Source organism: Somniosus microcephalus, unplaced genomic scaffold (assembly GCF_052327205.1).
Source record: "Somniosus microcephalus isolate GS21.2 unplaced genomic scaffold, FLI_Smic_1.0 unresolved_chr7, whole genome shotgun sequence".
In the NCBI taxonomy this organism is placed as follows: domain Eukaryota; kingdom Metazoa; phylum Chordata; class Chondrichthyes; order Squaliformes; family Somniosidae; genus Somniosus; species Somniosus microcephalus.
In genome coordinates, this window is record NW_028225185.1 from 31,456,516 (window position 1) to 31,476,486 (window position 19,971).

Consider the following 19,971-nt stretch of genomic DNA (forward strand, 5'->3'; position numbering starts at 1 on the left):
ACAGGAACAAGGATGTCTTGCTGCAGTTGTACAGGGCCTTGGTGAGACCACACCTGGAGTATTGTGTGCAGTTTTGGTCGCCTTATCTGAGGAAGGATGTTCTTGCCATGGAGGGAGTGCAGCGAAGCGAAGATTCACCAGACTGATACCTGGGATGGCAGGAATGACGTACGAGGAGAGATTGGGTCGATCGGGCTTATATTCGCTAGAGTTTAGAAGAATGAGAGGGGAATCTCATTGAAACTTATAAAATTCTAACAGGACTAGCAGACTAGATGCAGGAAGGATGTTCCCGATGGCCAGGGAGTCCAGAACCAGGGGTCACAGTCTAAGGATAAGGGGTGAGCCATTTAGGACTGAGATGAGGAGGAATTTCTTCACCCAGAGAGTGGTGAACCTGTGGAATTCTCTACCACAGAAGGCAGTGGAGGCCAGTTCATTAAATATATTCAAGAAGGAGTTAGATATATTTCTTAAGGCTAAAGGGATCAAGGGATATGTGGAGAAGGCAGGGACAGGGTACTGAATTTGGATGATCAGCCATGATCTCATTGAATGGCGGAGCAGGCTCGAGGGGCCGAATGGCCTACTCCTGCTCCTACCTTCTATGTTTCTATGACCCACAAACATCTTCCCCCCAAACCCGGATCCCGGTCAGGGAGAAGTAACAGTTTCAATCTCACTCCACTGCTCGCCGGTATTTCGCAGACACATTTAGAAGAAAAAGGGGAACCATGTTCGAGGAGGTCTGGTATGCAAGCAACAATACTTGGCCTGCAATTTCACACAATATCCCCTTTACCTTGAACATCAAACTATTTTACAACAACGACGTGTATTGATCTAGCGCCTTTAACGTAGTAAAACGTCCCAAAGCGCTTCACAGGAGCGATTATGAAACAAATCTGACACCGAGACTCATAAGGAGATATTAGGGCCCGGTGACCAAACGCTGGGTGAAAGAGGTCGGTTTTAAGCAGCTTCTTAAAGGAGGAGAGAGAGAGAGGTGGAGAGGTTTAGGGAGGGAATTCCAGAGCTCGGGGCCCTGGCGCGGTCGGCAATAGTGCAGTGATGGAAATCGGGGGGGAAGCGCAAGAGGCCAGAATTAGAGGAGCGCGGAGATCGCGGAGGGTTGTCGGGGCTGGAGGAGGTTACAGAGATAGGGAGGGGGGCGAGGACCATGGAGGGATTTGAACAGGAGGATGTGAATTTTGAAATCGAGGCGTTGTCGGACCGGGAGCCAGTGAAGGTCAGCGAGCAAGGGAGGGGGGGGGGGGTGATGGGCGAACGGGACTCGGCACGAGTTAGGACACGGGGCAGCCGAGTTTTAGATGAGCTGATGGCTACGGAGGGTGGAAGGTGGGAGGTCGGTCAGGAGAGGGTGGGAATAGTCGAGTTGAGGAGGTAACAGAGACAGGGATGAGGGTTTCAGCAGCGGACGAGCTGGGGCAGGGGCAGAGACGGGCGATGTTACGGAGGAGGAAACAGGCGGAGGGGCGGGTACTGAGGGAGCGCCGCACCGTCGGAGGGGCGGTACTGGGGGAGCGCCGCACCGTCGGAGGGGCGGTACTGGGGGAGCGCCGCACCGTCGGAGGGGCGGTACTGGGGGAGCGCCGCACCGTCGGAGGGGCGGTACTGGGGGAGCGCCGCACCGTCGGAGGGGCGGTACTGGGGGGAGCGCCGCACCGTCGGAGGGGCGGGTACTGGGGGAGCGCCGCACCGTCGGAGGGGCGGTACTGGGGGGAGCGCCGCACCGTCGGAGGGGCGGTACTGGGGGAGCGCCGCACCGTCGGAGGGGCGGTACTGGGGGAGCGCCGCACCGTCGGAGGGGCGGTACTGGGGGAGCGCCGCACCGTCGGAGGGGCGGTACTGGGGGAGCGCCGCACCGTCGGAGGGGCGGTACTGGGGGAGCGCCGCACCGTCGGAGGGGCGGTACTGGGGGAGCGCCGCACCGTCGGAGGGGCGGTACTGGGGGAGCGCCGCACCGCCGGAGGGGCGGTACTGGGGGAGCGCCGCACTTCCACTAAACCTACCGCTGTCCCATTCACTCCCCCTCATACAGTTAGTAAAAGGACAGATTGCACATGGGAGGCATAAGCCGGGCAACTATAAGCCAGTATAGGACTAGGGGGCAGAGTCTAAAAATTAGAGTCAGGCCTTTCAGGAGTGAAGTTAGGAAACACTTCGACACACAAAGGGTGGTAGAAGTTTGGAACTCTCTTCCGCAAACGGCAATTGGTGCTGGATCAATTATTAATTTTAAATCTGAGATTGGTAGATTTTTGTTAACCAAAGGTATTAAGGGATGCGGGGCAAAGGTGGGTGGATGGAGTCGGGTCGCAGATCAGCCATGATCTCATTGAATGACGGAACAGGCTCGAGGGGGCTGAATGGCCTCTTTCTGTGCTGTGTCATTCTATGCTTCTACGGATTCTACAAAGCACACTGTACAGCGCGGACACCCGTGTGGATAGGGGCTGGGTCATCTTGCATCATAGCCGCTTCCTGTTAAAGTGAGATGTTCCAGACAGTGGCCCCAGACAGGCACCGCAGTCGATGGGCAATGCGTCGAAAGGAAACCTTGTCGGCTGAGGCTCAGTGGGCAGCACTCTCGCCTCCAAGTCAGAAGGCTGTGGGTTCAAGTCCCACTCCAGAGACTCGAGCACAAAAATCTAGACTGACACTCCGGTGCAGTGCAGAGGGAATGCCGCACTGGGGGAGGGGTGGTACTGAGGGAGTGCTGCACTGTCGGAGGAACGGTACTGAGGGAGCGGCGCACTGTCGGAGGGGCGGTACTGAGGGAGCGCTGCACTGTCGGAGGGGCGGGTACCGAGGGAGCGCCGCACTGTCGGAGGGGCGGTACCGAGGGAGCGCCGCACTGTCGGAGGGGCGGTACTGAGGGAGCGCTGCACTGTCGGAGGGGCGGTACCGAGGGAGCGCCGCACTGTCGGAGGGGCGGTACTGAGGGAGCGCCGCACTGTCGGAGGTGCCGTCTTTCGGATGAGGCGTTAAGCCCGAGGCCCCCAGTCTGCCCTCTCAGGTGGATGTAAAAGATCCCACGGCCACTATTGGAAGAAGAGCAGGGGGGAGTTCTCCCCGGTGTCCTGGGGCCAATATTTATCCCTCAACCAACATCACTAAAAACAGATGATCTGGTCATTTATCACATTGCTGTTTGTGGGAGTGAGAAAGAGAGAAAGAGAGGAGAGAGAGAGAGAGAGAGAGAGAGAGAGAGAGAGAGAGAGAGAGGGAGGGAGGGAGGGGGAGGGGGATTGGAGAAGGGGTATCGGAGGGTGGCGAGGGGGTATCGGAGGATGGGGAGTGGGATTGGAGAGGGGTATCAGAGGATGGGGAGGGGAATTGGAGAGGGGGTATCGGAGGATGGGGAGGGGGATTGGAGAGGGGGTATCAGAGGATGGGGAGGGGGATTGGAGAGGGGGTATCAGAGGATGGGGATTGGAGAGGGGGTATCGGAGGATGGGGAGGGGGATTGGAGAGGGGGTATCGGAGGATGGGGAGGGGGATTGGAGAGGGGGTATCGGAGGATGGGGAGGGGGATTGGAGAGGGGGTATCGGAGGATGGGGAGGGGGATTGGAGAGGGGGTATCAGAGGATGGGGAGGGGGATTGGAGAGAGGGATTGGAGAGGGGGTATCGGAGGATGGGGAGGGGGATTGGAGAGGGGGTATCGTAGGATGTGGAGGGGGATTGGAGAGGGGGTATCGGAGGATGGGGAGGGGGATTGGAGAGGGGGTATCGGAGGATGGGGAGGGGGATTGGAGAGGGGGTATCGGGGGGGTGGGCAGGGGGATCGGAGAGGGTTATCAGAGGGGAGATTGGAGGGAGAATTGGATTGGATTGGACAGAAGGGGAGAGGGGGGTTGGATTGGAGAGAGGGGGGCTGGAGTGCCAGCAGAGGGTAGGGGTGGGGTGGGGTAGAGGGGGGATAGGATGGGGTGGGGGGGTAGGGATGGGTTAGGGTGGGGTGGGGAAGGGTGGGGTGGGGTGGGGGAGGTAGGATGGGTTAGGGTGGGGTGGGGTGGGGAAGGGAGGGGAGGGGAAGGATGGGGTGGGGAGGGTAGGATGGGGAGGGGAAGGGAGGGGAGGGGAAGATAGGATGGTGAGGGGAAGGGAGGGGAGGGGAGGGGAGGGGAAGGGTGGGGTGGGGGAGGTAGGATGGGTTAGGGTGGGGTGGGGAGGGGACTCAGCGCAGCCTGCTCCCGCTGGGCGCTCTGGCGGGGCTGGGCTGGGTGGGGTGGGTCTGCAGTCCCGGCCCCCGGCCCTGGGGGCGCCCTGGAGCAGGCTGCCTGCCCACCTTTACCTGCGATCCCGGTCTGATGCGACATGTCCCAGTCTGAGGCTCAGTGTCCCAGTCTGTGTCCCTCTGTCCCAGTCCCAGTCCCAGTCTCAGACTCTCTGACTGTGTCCCAGTCTCTCTGTCTCAGGCTGCGGCTGCGGCGCTTCCGCGAACTGCGCCTTTAAAGGGGCAGGCACGCCGGGCAGGAAATGGCCCCCAAGCCCCGCCCCCTCCCTCTCTCTTAAAGGGGCAGGCACGCCGGACAGGAAATGTGACTTCTTAAAGGGGAATGTCACACCAGAGCCAATGAATTGGAAATTTGGCACCGCGCATGAGGAAAAAAAGGGTGGTGGGAGGCAGACTCAATCGTGGCTTTCAAAAAAAAAGGGAGTTGGATAATTGGAGCCATAATGGTAGAGAAGGCGGCCATCCGGTCCGTGCCGGCTCTCTGTAGAGCCAATCCAGTCAGTCCCATTCCCCCCTGCTCTATCCCGTAGCCCTGCAAGTTTATTCCCCTCGAGTGCCTATCCAGTCTCCCCGTGAAAACATTGAGTGTTTCCGCTTGTCTGGTGAGACGTAAAAGATCCCATGGCCACTATTTCGAAGAAAAGCAGGTGGGAGGAGTCCTCCCCGGTGTCCTGGGGCCCAATATTTATCCCTCAACCAGCATCACTAAAAAAAAAACAGATGATCCGGTCATTTATCACATTGCTGTCTGTGGGATCTTGCTGTGCGCAAATTGGCAGCTGCGTTTCCCACATGACAACAGTGACCCCACTTCAAAAAATACTTCATTGGCTGTGAAGCGCTTTGGGGCGTCCGGTGGTCGTGAAAGGCGCTATATAAAGGCAAGTCTTTCTTTCTTTCCACCACTTCCGTCAGCAGCGAGTTCCCGATCCTCGCCACTCGCTGTGTAAAAAAGTTATCCCTCACATTGGACTCTGGAGGAATCAAGGGATATGGGGCTCAAGCGGGAAAGTGGAGTTAAGATACAGATCAACCATGATCGAACTGAATGGCAGAACAGGCTTGAGGGGCTGAATGGCCTCCTCCTGTTCCTAATGTAACAGGCTCCAGGGGCTGAATGGCCTCCTCCTGTTCCTAATGTAACAGGCTCAAGGGGGCTGAATGGCCTCCTCCTGTTTCTAATGTAACAGGCTCAAGGGGGCTGAACGGCCTCCTGCTGTTCCTAATGTAACAGGCTCGAGGGGCTGAATGGCCTCCTCCTGTTCCTAATGTAACAGGCTCGAGGGGCCGAATGGCCTCCTCCTGTTCCTAATGTAACAGGCTTGAGGGGCTGAATGGCCTCCTCCTGTTCCTAATGTAACAGGCTTGAGGGGCTGAATGGCCTCCTCCTGTTCCTAATATAACAGGCTCAAGGGGGCTGAACGGCCTCCTCCTGTTCCTAATGTAACAGGCTCGAGGGGGCTGAATGGCCTCCTCCTGTTCCTAATGTAACAGGCTCGAGGGGGCTGAATGGCCTCCTCCTGTTCCTAATGTAACAGGCTCGAGGGGGCTGAACGGCCTCTCCTGTTCCTAATGTAACAGGCTCGAAGGAGCTGAACGGCCTCCTCCTGTTCCTAATGTAACAGGCTCGAGGGGCTGAATGGCCTCCTCCTGTTCCTAATGTAACAGGCTCGAGGGGGCTGAATGGCCTCCTCCTGTTCCTAATGTAACAGGCTCGAGGGGGCTGAACAGCCTCCTCCTGTTCCTAACGTAACAGGCTCGAGGGGCCGAACGGCTTCCTCCTGTTCTTATAAGCAGAGAATTAAATTGAAAATGTGAATTAAAATTCACTTCCTCGTTCCTGCAAGAGGCTTGTTAAAATGAACACCTTGTGCCTTTCCTCCTGTCCCTCAGTTCCCCTTTAACGTGCAAGGAGGTTTGGGACTCCACATCCCAGACACTGCTCTGTAACCCAGTGCTTCCGTACGTCAAAAAGAAATATCAGTCAGAGAGAGGTGCAGAGTTATTCTCCCGCTCACTTCTCCCTCAAATAGTATTGAGTATTGCCCCACTGATAAAAGAACAAATCTGCATTTCTCCAGCGCCTTTCCCCACCTCAGGACGTCCCAAACTCCTTCACAGCCAGTGAAGGACTCTTTTTGAAGTGTGGTCACTGTTGTAATGTGGGAAACGCGGCAGCCAATTTGCGCACAGCAAGCTCCCACAAACAGCAATGTGATAATGATCAGATCATCTGTTTTTAGTGATGGTGGTTGAGGGATAAATATTGGCCCCAGGACACCGGGGAGAACTCCCCCTGCTCTTCTTCCAATAGTGGCCGTGGGATCTTTTACATCCACCTGAGAGGGCAGACGGGGCCTCGGTTTAACGTCTCATCCAAGAGATGGCACCTCCGACAGTGCGGCGCTCCCTCAGTACCGCCCCTCCGACAGTGCGGCGCTCCCTCAGTACCGCCCCTCCGACAGTGCGGCGCTCCCTCAGTACCGCCCCTCCGACAGTGCGGCGCTCCCTCAGTACCGCCCCTCCGCCAGTGCGGCGCTCCCTCAGTACCGCCCCACCGACAGTGCGGCGCTCCCTCAGTACCGCCCCTCCGACAGTGCGGCGCTCCCTCAGTACCGCCCCTCCGACAGTGCGGCGCTCCCTCAGTACCGCCCCTCCGACAGTGCGGCGCTCCCTCAGTACCGCCCCTCCGACAGTACGGCGCTCCCTCAGTACCGCCCCTCCGACAGTGCGGCGCTCCCTCAGTACCGCCCCTCCGACAGTACGGCGCTCCCTCAGTACCGCCCCTCCGACAGTGCGGCGCTCCCTCAGTACCGCCCCTCCGACAGTGCGGCGCTCCCCTCAGTACCGCCCCTCCGTCAGTGCAGCGCTCCCTCAGTACCGCCCCTCCGACAGTGCGGCGCTCCCCTCAGTACCGCCTCTCCGACAGTGCGGCGCTCCCTCAGTACCGCCCCTCCGACAGTGCGGCGCTCCCTCAGTACCGCCCCTCCGACAGTGCGGTGCTCCCTCAGTACCGCCCCTCCGTCAATGCGGCTCTCCCTCAGTACTGCCCCTCCGACAGCGTGGAGCTACCTCAGTACTGCCCCTCCGACAGCGTGGAGCTACCTCAGTACTGCCCCTCCGACAGTGCGGCGCTCCATCAGTACCGCCCCTCCGACAGTGCGGCGCTCCCTCAGTACCGCCCCTCCGACAGTGCGGTGCTCCCCTCAGTACCGCCCCTCCGTCAGTGCGGCGCTCCCTCAGTACCGCCCCTCCGACAGTGCGGCGCTCCCCTCAGTACCGCCTCTCCGACAGTGCGGCGCTCCCTCAGTACCGCCTCTCCGACAGTGCGGCGCTCCCTCAGTACCGCCCCTCTGACAGTGCGGCGCTCCCTCAGTGCCGCCCCTCCGACAGTGCGGTGCTCCCTCAGTACCGCCCCTCCGTCAATGCGGCTCTCCCTCAGTACTGCCCCTCCGACAGCGTGGAGCTACCTCAGTACTACCCCTCCGACAGTGTGGAGCTACCTCAGTACTGCCTCTCCGACCGTGCGGCTCTCCCTCAGTACTGCCCCTCCGACAGTGCGGCGCTCCATCAGTACTGCCCCTCCGACAGTGCGGCGCTCCCTCAGTACTGCCCCTCCGACAGTGCGGCGCTCCCTCAGTACTGCCCCCTCCGACAGTGCGGCGCTCCATCAGTACCGCCCCTCCGACAGTGCGGCGCTCCCTCAGTACCGCCCCTCCGACAGTGCGGCGCTCCCTCAGTACCGCCCCTCCGACAGTGCGGCACTCCCTCAGCACTACCCCCCCTACTAATGTCAGCCTGGATTGTGTGCTCGAGCCTCTGGAGTGGGACTTGAACCTATGATCCTGTCGATGGAACAGGAGAGTGAGCAACCGAGCTGAGGGCGACACCTAATGGGGATGACAGTACAGACACTGGCTGAATATAACAGGCATCGCCATTACCAATCGTCAGGTTACAGGCTTGAGTTCCTCACTCCCGTTCTTCTTCCTTATGGAACCGTGCCTGCATTTCCTGCTCATTGACAGTTCAAGCAACTTTGGCAATATAATTGTACAGGGAGCATGACAATGGGCACCAGTCCTGGTGAAAAGACCTCGCTCAAAATAAAGAGCTGCTCTCCTGTGCGATCATGGGACTGCAGTCCCTGCTGCAAAGCAGTTTCCGCACTGATATCGATCGGATTTCCCTCCCCACACCAACCTGAGCCGCCGTATCTCACAGCAATGCAGCCGCCATTCAGGACACTTCACAACCCTCTGGGACTGGAGGAACAGTCCGAAGCGTGCGTGATGGAGGAACAGGGGGACAGGCGGAGGCCATTCAGCCCCTCGCGCCTGCTCCACCATTCATTCTGTATCGCAACTCCAACGTGCCTAACCCTGAATACCCGTACCCAATAAAAATCTATCGAGGAGTTATAAATAGAAGCCCAGATTACAGCAGCAGCCTCGCTGCCTCAGCTGTCATCTGTCTCTGCCCAGTCGACTAAAAGTGACGCGACTGTGGAACCTCGACTGCACGTCGCCCGACAGTTGAGTTCCCACTGGGATGGTCTGCAGGACGGAGACCTGCTTTGAACGCGGGCAATGTCAGCTGGCAAACTGACGCGAACTGGACAATCGCTCCAGCGGGAACCTGCGCACGTGTGTGTGTGTTTGCCGTCCGCGCACCGTGTTATACTCACCTGGCGCAGAGAAAAGGCCAGTTGCCCAACGCCATCCATCCACGACAGAAAGGCACGCCTGAACAAGGCAGACTGTTCACCCTCCCACATTCAACTAAAGACTTGCACTTCTAAAGCGCCCTTCCTGACTAGCGGACGGCCCAAAGCGCTTCACAGCCAATGAAGGACTTTTTTTTGAAGTGTGGTCACTGTTGTAATGTAGGAAACGCGGCAGCCAATTTGCGCACAGCAAGCTCCCGCAAACAGCAATGTGGTAATGACCAGGTCATCTGTTTTTAGTGATGTTGGTTGAGGGATAAATATTGGCCCCAGGACCCCGGCGAGAACTCCCCCCTGCTCTTCTTCCAATAGTGGCCGTGGGATCTTTCATGTCCACCTGAGAGGGCAGACGGGGCCTCGGTTTAACGTCTCATCGGAAAGACGGCACCTCCGACAGTGCGGCGCTCCCTCAGTACCGCCCCTCCGGCAGTGCGGCGCTCCCTCAGTACCGCCCCTCCAACAGTGCAGCGCTCCCTCAGTACTGCCCCCTCCGACAGTGCGGCGTTCCCTCAGCACCGCCCCTCCGACAGTGCGGCGTTCGCTCAGCACCGCCCCTCCGTGAGTGCGGCGCTCCCACAGTGCCGTGCTCCCTCAGTACTGCCCCCTCCGACAGTGCTGTGCTCCCTCAGTACTGCCCCCTCCGACAGTGCTGTGCTCCCTCAGTACTGCCCCCTCCGACAGTGCAGCGTTCCCTCAGAACCGCCCCTCCAACAGTGTGGCGCTCCCTCAGTACCGCCCCTCCGACAGTGTGGCGCTCCCTCAGTACTGCCCCCTCCGACAGTGCGGCGCTCCCTCAGTACCGCCCCTCCGACAGTGCGGCGCTCCCTCAGTACCGCCCCTCCCACAGTGCCGTGCTCCCTCAGTACCGCCCCTCGGACAGTGCCGTGCTCCCTCAGTACCGCCCCTCCGACAGTGCTGTGCTCCCTCAGTACTGCCCCTCTGACAGTGTCGTGCTCCCTCAGTACCGCCCCTCCGACAGTGCTGTGCTCCCTCAGTACCGCCCCTCCGACAGTGTCGTGCTCCCTCAGCGCTGCACTGGAGTGTCAGTCTCGGTCTTTGGCCTTGAACCCACAACCTTCCGAGGGGAACTGACAGCCAGATAAAATGTTACAAACACTGAGAAAGATCAGAACCGTACAGTATAAGGTGCCAGCTCAATTTCTAACAGCGATAAAGCCCAGCTGCCCACCAGGACGGCCCGTGGGACAGCGAGACGATACAATGGGCTTCCGTGCCCATGGGCGAAGGGAGAAACAAGACGGGGATTCCTGCTCCGGTGACACTGCACGGCCGTCGAGGAAGGGAGCAGGCTCGGCTGCGATGCCCAGCGCAGTTCAATAGCCAGTGCTTGCGGGGGAAAAAGGCACCCAACTCTTCGGGGAAAAATATCGAAAAGCTCACGGTGCAGATCTGGCGACGTGACCTCGGCAGAGAGGAACAAAATGACAAGACACGAGTCATCTAAACGCCATTTTATTTTATACCAGCCACAGACTAAGTGCGTCCTCGAGAATTTGTGTGTTTTTTTTTAAAACCAGCCTCAAAGAATAGGAAGATTTTTCCCTCGGCTTTCCCCAACGTCCCGCTGATGCCTTTCGTTCACACATCCCCTCTAAACACAAGATCAGCCTGGCGCACACACGCGTGCGAGCCAAGGAAAGGGAGAAAAAAAAAGGGGCGAGCAGGGGGCCTATACAGTTACACGAACAAAAAAAAAATATATGCACACGGTTAACCGATCCTTTCCGATACCCAGGACAGCCCTCTCTTCCCCCTTCCTCGGCACCGGCAAAAATCCACGTGGAAAGTACACTACTACACTCTATGGTAACAATACAGCACAGGAGGGGGGTGGGGGTGGAGTCTTCGATTTGGATGCAGTCAGTGCTTGCGAACTACGGGCGGGTTTCATAAAAGGCGACTCTTGCGCGCGCGCGCTCAACGCAACTTGAAAATGGACCCATTCGAGGCACCCCCTCTCTCTGGTCTTTGTTACACATCTACTTTGGCGGATCCGAATAAAGAGAGAGGCCGCGGCCCTTGCCAGTCCCAACACACACACACACACACACGCACGCACACACACACACACACACACACACACGATGCCCACAGGATGTACAAGTTCCAGCGACTCACAGTAAACGCACAAATGGTCATTCCCGGCACAGGGCCTGTAACAGTTAAATTAACAGACAAGCGGCGGTGATTTGCGGGCAAGGAGCAAGAGTATTGGGTAATCTGCATCTTGGGGGAGGGTGGGTGGACGAGGGGAGGAGCGGAGGGGGAATGGTCATGCCTACTGTGTACCTAGGTGACTGTGCATGCTCACAGCAGGGGGCGGGGGAGGGAGGGAGGGGGACAGTTACTAAACTCCTCCAAAACCCTCCCCGTTAACAGTAAAAAGGCAGTTTCACTTTATTTTATTTATTTATTTTTTAAGTTAGGTCATGTTTCGGAACCCGTTCCCCGGTTAAAGGCGGGAGTCAAGAGTCGATCTGTACGACACACATTTCATGTTTCCCATTGGCCGGATGCCTGTGTGCTTCACGCTGTTTCTCTTCTCCCCCCACCCCCCTCCCCTCTTTTCCCCCCACCCCCAACCCTCGTCCCCGCTCAACGGATCGTGTATCGGACGTAGGGAACCTCGACATCCTCGTCGTTCTCGTCATTGCAGCACAACTCAAAGACCAGCGCCTTCACGTGCTTGCCAATCTTCTTCTTTGAAACTTTGGTGACAATCTCGGTCATTCTGCGAGGAGGGGGGGGGGGGGGGGGGGGGAAAGAGGGAAGAAAAAAATAGGGAGGTGAACGTCCGGCGTCGTAACAATTTGCGTTATACAGCATCTTCAATGTAGGAAAATGGCCCAAGGTGCTTCACAGGAGCGTAAATCAAGACACCCGAGCAACGTAAGGAGACAGGTGACCAAAAGCTTGGTCAAAGAGGTCAGTTTTAAGGAGCATCTTAAAGGATGAGAGGTGTAGGGAGGGAATTCCAGAGCTCGGGGCCCTGGCGCAGTCACCAACGGTGGGAGAGATGGAAATCAAGGGGTGCGCAAGAGGCCAGAATTGGAGGAGGGTTTTAGGGGGCTGGAGGAGGTTACAGAGATAGGGAGGGTTGTAGGAGGTTACAGAGATAGGGAGGGTTGTAGGGGGCCGGAGGAGGTTACAGAGATAGGGAGGGTTGTAGGGGCTGCAGGAGGTTACAGAGATAGGGAGGGTTGTAGGGGCTGGAGGAGGTTACAGAGATAGGGAGGGTTGTAGGGGCTGCAGGAGGTTACAGAGATAGGGAGGGTTGTAGGAGGTTACAGAGATAGGGAGGGTTGTAGGGGCTGCAGGAGGTTACAGAGATAGGGAGGGTTATAGGGGCTGGAGGAGGTTACAGAGATAGGGAGGGTTGTAGGGGCTGGAGGAGGTTTCAGTGATAGGGAGGGGTGTAGGGGCTGGAGGAGGTTACAGAGATAGGGAGGGTTGTAGGGGCTGGAGGAGTTTAGAGATAGGGAGGGTTGTAGGGGCTGGAGGAGGTTACAGAGATAGGGAGGGTTATAGGGGCTGGAGGAGGTTACAGAGACAGGGAGGGTTGTAGGGGCTGGAGGAGTTTACAGAGATAGGGAGGGTTATAGGGGCTGGAGGAGGTTACAGAGATAGGGAGGGTTGTAGGGGCTGGAGGAGGTTACAGAGATAGGGAGGGTTGTAGGGGCTGGAGGAGGTTACAGAGATAGGGAGGGTTGTAGGGGCTGGAGGAGGTTACAGAGATAGGGAGGGTTGTAGGGGGCTGGAGGAGGTTACAGAGATAGGGAGGGTTGTAGGGCTGGAGGAGGTTACAGAGATAGAGAGGGTTGTAGGGGCTGGAGGAGGTTACAGAGACAGGGAGGGTTGTAGGGGCTGGAGGAGTTTACAGAGATAGGGAGGGTTGTAGGGCTGGAGGAGGTTACAGAGATAGGGAGGGTTGTAGGGGCTGGAGGAGGTTACAGAGACAGGGAGGGTTGTAGGGGCTGGAGGAGTTTACAGAGATAGGGAGGGTTGTAGGGGGCTGGAGGAGGTTACAGAGATAGGGAGGGTTGTAGGGCCGGAGGAGGTTACAGAGATAGGGAGGGTTGTCGGGGCTGGAGGAGGTTACAGAGATAGAGAGGGAGGGGGCGAGGACTGCGGAGGGATTTGTAGACAAGGATGGGAATTTATTTATTTATTTTTAAAATCGAAGCGTTGCTGGACCGGGAGCCAGTGTAGGTCAGCGAGCAGAGGGGGGGGGGGGGGGGGGTGGGTGATGGGTGAACGAGACTGGGCGCGAGTTAGGACACACGGGGGCAGCTGAGTGTTAGTTGAGCTGATGGTTACGGAGGGTGGGAGGACCGGAGAGCGGCGGAATATTCGAGTCTGGAGGTAAAATAACATTACACGGATTCTATGGAAGAGAAACGGGGGTCGCTCGGCTCAACTTGTCAATGCCGGAGCCCCGTACAGCGCACTGTAAGGCATGTAAAGCCAACAGCCCATTGGACCGGAGACTGGGAGCTCACGGGACAGGTCAAAATAAAGGCTTGAATTTCTATAGCTACCGTCACAATCTCAGGTTGTGATTTGTTTTTCGTGTTGTTGGTTGAGGGACACCGGGGGAAAGTTAGACCCAACCCCCCGCCCCCTCCCCACCCTCTACCTCAGCGCACGGCCGCTCTTCACTGGTGAACGCAGGCAGCGAGCACCGGCAGACTATTCAACTGCGAGGGCAACACTCGCATCCCCCACCCACACCTTTCCCTCGCTTTCCAGCAGGAAGGGATGGAAGCATTGCTTCAACTCATCACCCCCCCTCCCTGAAATGCTCAGCAATCAACGGGGAGTCTCCAGGTGCCGCGGACAGTTACGCAGGCAGACGCGGCAGCCATTTCGGTGGACAGCAAGATCCCGCAGGCGGCGAACGCTGCCCCGGGACACTGGGAGAACTCAGTGCTCTTCCAACAGCACCCGGGGAGGTTGGGGGGCGGGGAATCAATCATTTAACATCTACCCGAGCAGGCGGAGTCCCGGATTTTACATCTCATCTGAAACGGGACCCCGGCTGATGTGCCGCCCCCAAGCTCAGAGGGGCCGAGGCCCGCCCCAAACCCCGTCCTGCCCGAGGATGGACCACGGCACACTATGTATATCCACTGGGAGAGCTAAAATGGCCAGATTATAAACGCCCAAACTCCCAGCGGTGAATGAGCCAAGCCTGAGATCTAGAGGCACTAGAGAAGGTGTAGTATAAAGATTTATAAGGACGATACCAGAACTGAGAGGTTGGAACGGGCAGCACGGTGGCGTAGTGGTTAGCACTGTTGCCTCACAGCGCCAGGGACCCGGGTTCGAATCCGGCCTCGGGTGACTGTCTGTGTGGAGTTTGCACATTCTCCCCGTGTTTGCGTGGGTTTCCTCCGGGTGCTCCGGTTTCCTCCCACAGTCCAAAGATGTGCGGGTTAGGTTGATTGGCTATGATAAATTGACCCTTAGTGTTAGGGGGATTAAATACGTGGGGTTACGGGGATAGGGTGGGATATGTGTTGGTGTAGGGGTTACGGGGATCGGGTGGGATATGTGTCGGTGCAGGCTCGATGGGCCGAAATGGCCTCTATCTGCACTGTGTGGTTTCTGTGATTCTGAGAACCATCAGGAAAGACTGAACAGGCTGGGGCTCTTTTCTCCAGAAAGGAGAAGGCTGAGGGGCGACCTGATCGAGGTCTTTAAGATTATGAAGGGGGTTCGATAGGGTAGACGTAGAGAAGATGTTTCCACTTGTGGGGGAGACCAGAACTAGGGGCCATCAATATAAGATAGTCACTAATAAATCCAATCGGGAATTCAGGAGCAACTTCTTCACCCAGAGAGTGGTGAGAATGTGGAACTCGCTGCCACAGGGAGTGGTCGAGGCGAATAGTGTCGATGTATTTAAGGGGGAAGCTGGATAAACACGAGGGAGAAAGGAATAGAAGGAGATGGTGATGGGGTGAGATGAAGAGGCTCGCGTGGAGCAGAAACACCGGCACGGAGCAGTGTGGCCGAATGGCCCGCTTCAGTGCTGTGAATAATTTGTCGTGAAGCCAGGACTGTGCTCGGTCTGGTCACTGGGGGTCTGAACGGGAAGCTCGATATACTTACGGTTGCTCGATCCTCTCCTTGAGCTTGGCAGCGGGCATGAAGAAGGAGTACAGCATCGAGACGCCCTGCGACAGCATCGTAATCTCCAGCTTGTGTTCGTTCTGTTTGGGGGGGGGGGTGGAGAGGGAGAAACCAGAGCACGAGTGTGAGTGCGAGGGGCCCTTAACACCACCGCGAAGCCTTGCACCCCCCCCCCCCCCAGAGCGAGCCGCTGCATTGACCAGGTAGCCCCGGGACAAGAGTCCCACCCAACCCTTCGCCCTCTCACGTCGCCCCATGCGCTCTCTGAAGAAACCGTACGGCAAAATTGCCCCACAAAGGCTGCTTTGTAACGCGCATTCGAAATGATATTCGGCTCATCACATCCCTCTCAAAGCGCACGCCCAATACGGCGGTATTGCTGATTGGCCTCCTCCTGTCCCTATGTTCCGAAAAACTGGCATTCGGCCCCTCGAGCCTGTTACATTAGGAACAGGAGGAGGCCGTTCAGCCCCCTCGAGCCTGTTACATTAGGAACAGGAGGAGGCCGTTCAGCCCCTCGAGCCTGTTACATTAGGAACAGGAGGAGGCCGTTCAGCCCACCTCGGGCCTGTTACATTAGGAACAGGAGGAGGCCATTCAGCCCACCTCGGGCATGTTACATTAGGAACAGGAGGAGGCCATTCAGCCCACCTTGGGCCTGTTACATTAGGAACAGGAGGAGGCCGTTCAGCCCCTCGAGCCTGTTACATTAGGAACAGGAGGAGGCCGTTCAGCCCCTCGAGCCTGTTACATTAGGAACAGGAGGAGGCCGTTCAGCCCCCCTCGAGTCTGTTACATTAGGAACAGGAGGAGGCCGTTCAGCCCCCTCGAGCCTGTTACATTAGGAACAGGAGGAGGCCGTTCAGCCCCTCGAGCCTGTTACATTAGGAACAGGAGGAGGCCGTTCAGCCCACCTCGGGCCTGTTACATTAGGAACAGGAGGAGGCCATTCAGCCCACCTCGGGCATGTTACATTAGGAACAGGAGGAGGCCATTCAGCCCCCTCGAGCCTGTTACATTAGGAACAGGAGGAGGCCATTCAGCCCACCTCGGGCATGTTACATTAGGAACAGGAGGAGGCCATTCAGCCCACCTTGGGCCTGTTACATTAGGAACAGGAGGAGGCCATTCAGCCCACCTCGAGCCTGTTACATTAGGAACAGGAGGAGGCCATTCAGCCCCTCGAGCCTGTTACATTAGGAACAGGAGGAGGCCATTCAGCCCCTCGAGCCTGTTACATTAGGAACAGGAGGAGGCCGTTCAGCCCCTCGAGCCTATTACATTAGGAACAGGAGGAGGCCGTTCAGCCCCCTCGAGCCTGTTACATTAGGAACAGGAGGAGGCCGTTCAGCCCCTCGAGCCTGTTACATTAGGAACAGGAGGAGGCCGTTCAGCCCACCTCGGGCCTGTTACATTAGGAACAGGAGGAGGCCATTCAGCCCACCTCGGGCATGTTACATTAGGAACAGGAGGAGGCCATTCAGCCCACCTTGGGCCTGTTACATTAGGAACAGGAGGAGGCCATTCAGCCCCTCGAGCCTGTTACATTAGGAACAGGAGGAGGCCATTCAGCCCCCTCGAGCCTGTTACATTAGGAACAGGAGGAGGCCATTCAGCCCCCTCGAGCCTGTTACATTAGGAACAAGAGGAGGCCGTTCAGCCCCTCGAGCCTGCTCCGCCATTCAGTGAGATCCTGGCTGATCTGTATCTTAACTCCATCTACCCGCCTTGGTTCCGTATCCCTCGATACCCTTTACCCAACAACAATCAATCAATCTCAGTTTTGAAATTTCCAATTGACCCCCGGCCTCGACAGCTCTTTGGGAAAGAGTTCCAGATTTCCACCAGCCTTTGTGTGAAGAAGTGTTTCCTGACATCACCCCTGAACGGCCTGGCTCTAATTTGAAGGTTCTGCCCCCTTGTTCTGGACTCCCCCCACCAGAGGAAATAGTTTCTCTCTCTATCGACTCGATCGAATCCTTTAATCATCTCAAACACCTCGATCAGATCACCCCTTAATCTTTTACACTCGAGGGAACACAGGCCCAGTCTGTGCAACCTGTCCTCGGGATTTAACCCTTTTAGACCTGGAATAACACTCCATTCTAACCCCCATCCTTTGAACAGAAGATTGATGCACAATCACTCCCGCGACATTACACCGAACCTGGCAACGACCCAAGGCCAGCACGAGGGCCCACATAGCTCAGCGGGAACTGGACTGGCCGTGTGTCATGGGGCAATCTGTGCAAAGTGATCGGGGAAGATCAAATCAAGATTGGTTTGAGAATGCGGGGTAAGATTTCACCCCAGTTAGTACCGTTACCGTACAGAGCACCACTCACCTTGAAATAATCTAGAAACTGTTTTAGTGTCATCTCCTCGCCACTGGGCTTGACTCCGGTCACCTCGAACCGATCCCACAGCGACCATTCTTTGTCGTAATACTGAGGGAACAAGACACACAAGGGCCCGCCCGGTGAGTGCAAGTACACAGAGAGAGAGAGAGAGAGAGAGAGAGAGAGAGAGAGAGAGAGAGAACACAGCAGGCTGAATGTTTCAGCTCAAACCCCCAGGAAAGGTCCCAGCTCACAGGTTAGCCGTCTCTCAAGACGCCGACTGACCCCGCCCCCCCCCCAACCGCAGGCGCCGACTGACCCCCCCCCCCCGTACGCCACCTCAACAGCAGAAGGCACCAGGTGGACTGAGGTTTGTTGCTGCCCCCTGGGACCCAGTGTCACCCGATTCCCGGCACTCACCCCCCCGAGACCCCCTCCCTCCACCCGAGAGCCCCCAGCCCAAGAGCCCCCTCCCCCCCCCAGCCCGAGAGCCCCCTCCCCCCCAGCCCGAGGGCCCCCTCCCCCCCCAGCCCGAGGGCCCCCTCCCCCCCCAGCCCGAGGGCCCCCTCCCCCCCAGCCCGAGGGCCCCCTCTCCCCCAGCCCGAGGGCCCCCTCCCCCCCCAGCCCGAGGGCCCCCTCCCCCCCAGCCCGAGGGCCCCCTCTCCCCCAGCCCGAGGGCCCCCTCTCCCCCAGCCCGAGGGCCCCCTCTCCCCCAGCCCCCCATCTCTCTAGTATCCTCCAACCCTCCTATCTCCACTTCAAGCTGCATTCTGAACTCCAGTCTGACCTCCTCCCCCCCTCGCTCGCAGATTATTTCAAACACTTAACACATTTCCCCCCCCCCTCGCCCCGAGCTACCACACTCGCAATGCTTGCACCTCCTTCGACAGGGTCTCTTCACCACCCACCACCCCCTCCGAACCGGACGGCGGTCTCGAGACCCCGATAAGCGACCCCCCCCCCTGGACTCACCGTATGCTTGGGTGCAGCGATGGGCTCGGAGAAGCCGAAGAAAGGGAGTGCGAGGTTCATGAAACCGTTCTTGAAGGACTCCAGCTTCCCGTGTCCGAAGGCGATCTTGTACAGCTCCAGGCAGACCAGGCCGACCACTGCCGCAGTCGTCGTGGCGATGGCGGGAATGATCTTCCCGGCGATCAGCTTGCTCTGCAGCGGGGGAAACAGAGGGGGGGACACGGTTGGGTACCTGCCCCCGGAGGGCTCACGAGGTCAGAATTTTCTCCCCCCCCCCCCCCGCCACCCACCTCATCCCGTTCAAAGCCCGCCCGACTTACCTTGTGTCTGTCAGCGGGCGGAATATCGTAATTCTCTGCTCGGAGATTGGACGCGGCCACGATGAAATCCATGTGGAAGTTTGTGTCGTCGTCCTGCCCATTAAAAAAAAAAACAACAGAAGTCAAACTGCAATCACAGCCTCGCAGGGACAGAGATTTACAACAGACACCCAGCCCTTCAGTAACTCGTTAGTCCTTAGAGCAGAGAAGGTTATGGGGAGATTGACCAGAATGGTGATGCGCTATCAATTACCCATAAAAGACGGAGAGTTAGGAGAGTAACCAAAAGGCTTTTATTAACAAAGAACAGAGCATGCCTCTCGTGGTTGACTGGTTTCCAAGAAGGCAGGGGGCTGCAGAGCAGTCATCTTTATACCTGGGCATGTGGGTGGAGCCAGGGGCGGAGCCAGCTGAGGCATGCATAGATACAAGTGTGCAACAACAACGGTGAACAACAATAACAGTGGTTTACCACATTCACCCCTTGTTTAAAATTGAGTCCGGCGGGGTGAAGTGTACTAAAGGTTCGTGTAAGTAAGTCTATCAGGTGGCCTTGTATGCCGTCCTGATCATCGTGGTGGCGGCGGCGATGGTGCAGCATCCAACGTTGAATCTGGCGTCTCATTGAGTGGTTGGGTGGTCAATGACGGGTCCTGGGGCTGCTGCATGCCGTATGCCGTCTACAGGGGTTGGGTTGTGGGTAGTGGTGGATGGCAATGGTGGTGTTTCAGGGGCACCCGAAGGTGCGAGGTCTCGTATGGAGACTGTGTCCTCCCGCCCGTCCGGGTATGCCACGTAAGCATACTGGGGGTTGGCGTGGAGGAGGCTCACCCTCTCGATCAGGGGGGTCCGTTTTATGGGACCTCACGTGCTTCCGCAGTAGGACGGGTCCTGGAGACGTCAGCCATGTCGGTAGCGAGGTCCCCGATGTGGACTTCCTGGGGAAAGTGAACATTTTTTCCATGGGGGGGTGGCATTGGTGGCCGTACAAAGCAGTGACCGAATGGAGTGGAGCGCCGCAGGGAGGACCTCCTGCCAGCGAGAGGTCGGAAGGCCCTTAGATTTTAAGTTTAAGAGGACGGCCTTCCAAACCGTCGCGTTCTCTCTTTCCACCTGGCCGTTCCCCCGGGGGTTGTAGCTGGTGGTTCTGCTTGTAGCAATACCTCTCGTGAGCAGGTACTGACGGAGTTCGTCG

At 57.7% G+C, this 19,971-nt stretch overlaps 2 protein-coding genes across 7 annotated transcripts in view; both read right to left on the minus strand.

Annotated features, from left to right (window-relative positions):
- LOC147086730 (twinfilin-2-like) overlaps window positions 1-4,430 on the minus strand; it is a 29,939-nt gene extending 25,509 nt beyond the window's left edge. For 2 of the 4 annotated variants that reach the window (XM_085978903.1, XM_085978901.1), the window contains exon 1: window positions 4,321-4,430. In XM_085978903.1, the coding sequence (XP_085835029.1) occupies window positions 4,321-4,345 (25 nt within the window). In that variant the 5' untranslated portion in view covers window positions 4,346-4,430. Of the gene's footprint in view, window positions 1-4,314 lie in introns of all 4 variants that reach the window. The other 2 variants (XM_085978900.1, XM_085978902.1) reach the window with 2 other exon arrangements.
- Window positions 4,431-10,446: 6,016 nt separating this feature from the next.
- The window catches only part of LOC147086731 (ubiquitin-like modifier-activating enzyme 1), a 62,165-nt gene continuing 52,640 nt past the window's right edge, over window positions 10,447-19,971 (minus strand). For all 3 annotated transcript variants that reach the window (XM_085978906.1, XM_085978904.1, XM_085978905.1), the window contains exons 22-26: window positions 18,777-18,869; window positions 18,457-18,648; window positions 17,491-17,592; window positions 15,125-15,225; window positions 10,447-11,741 (exon numbers count right to left, since the gene is read on the minus strand). In XM_085978906.1, the coding sequence (XP_085835032.1) occupies window positions 11,606-11,741; window positions 15,125-15,225; window positions 17,491-17,592; window positions 18,457-18,648; window positions 18,777-18,869 (624 nt within the window). In that variant the 3' untranslated portion in view covers window positions 10,447-11,605. The remainder of the gene's footprint in view (window positions 11,742-15,124; window positions 15,226-17,490; window positions 17,593-18,456; window positions 18,649-18,776; window positions 18,870-19,971) is intronic.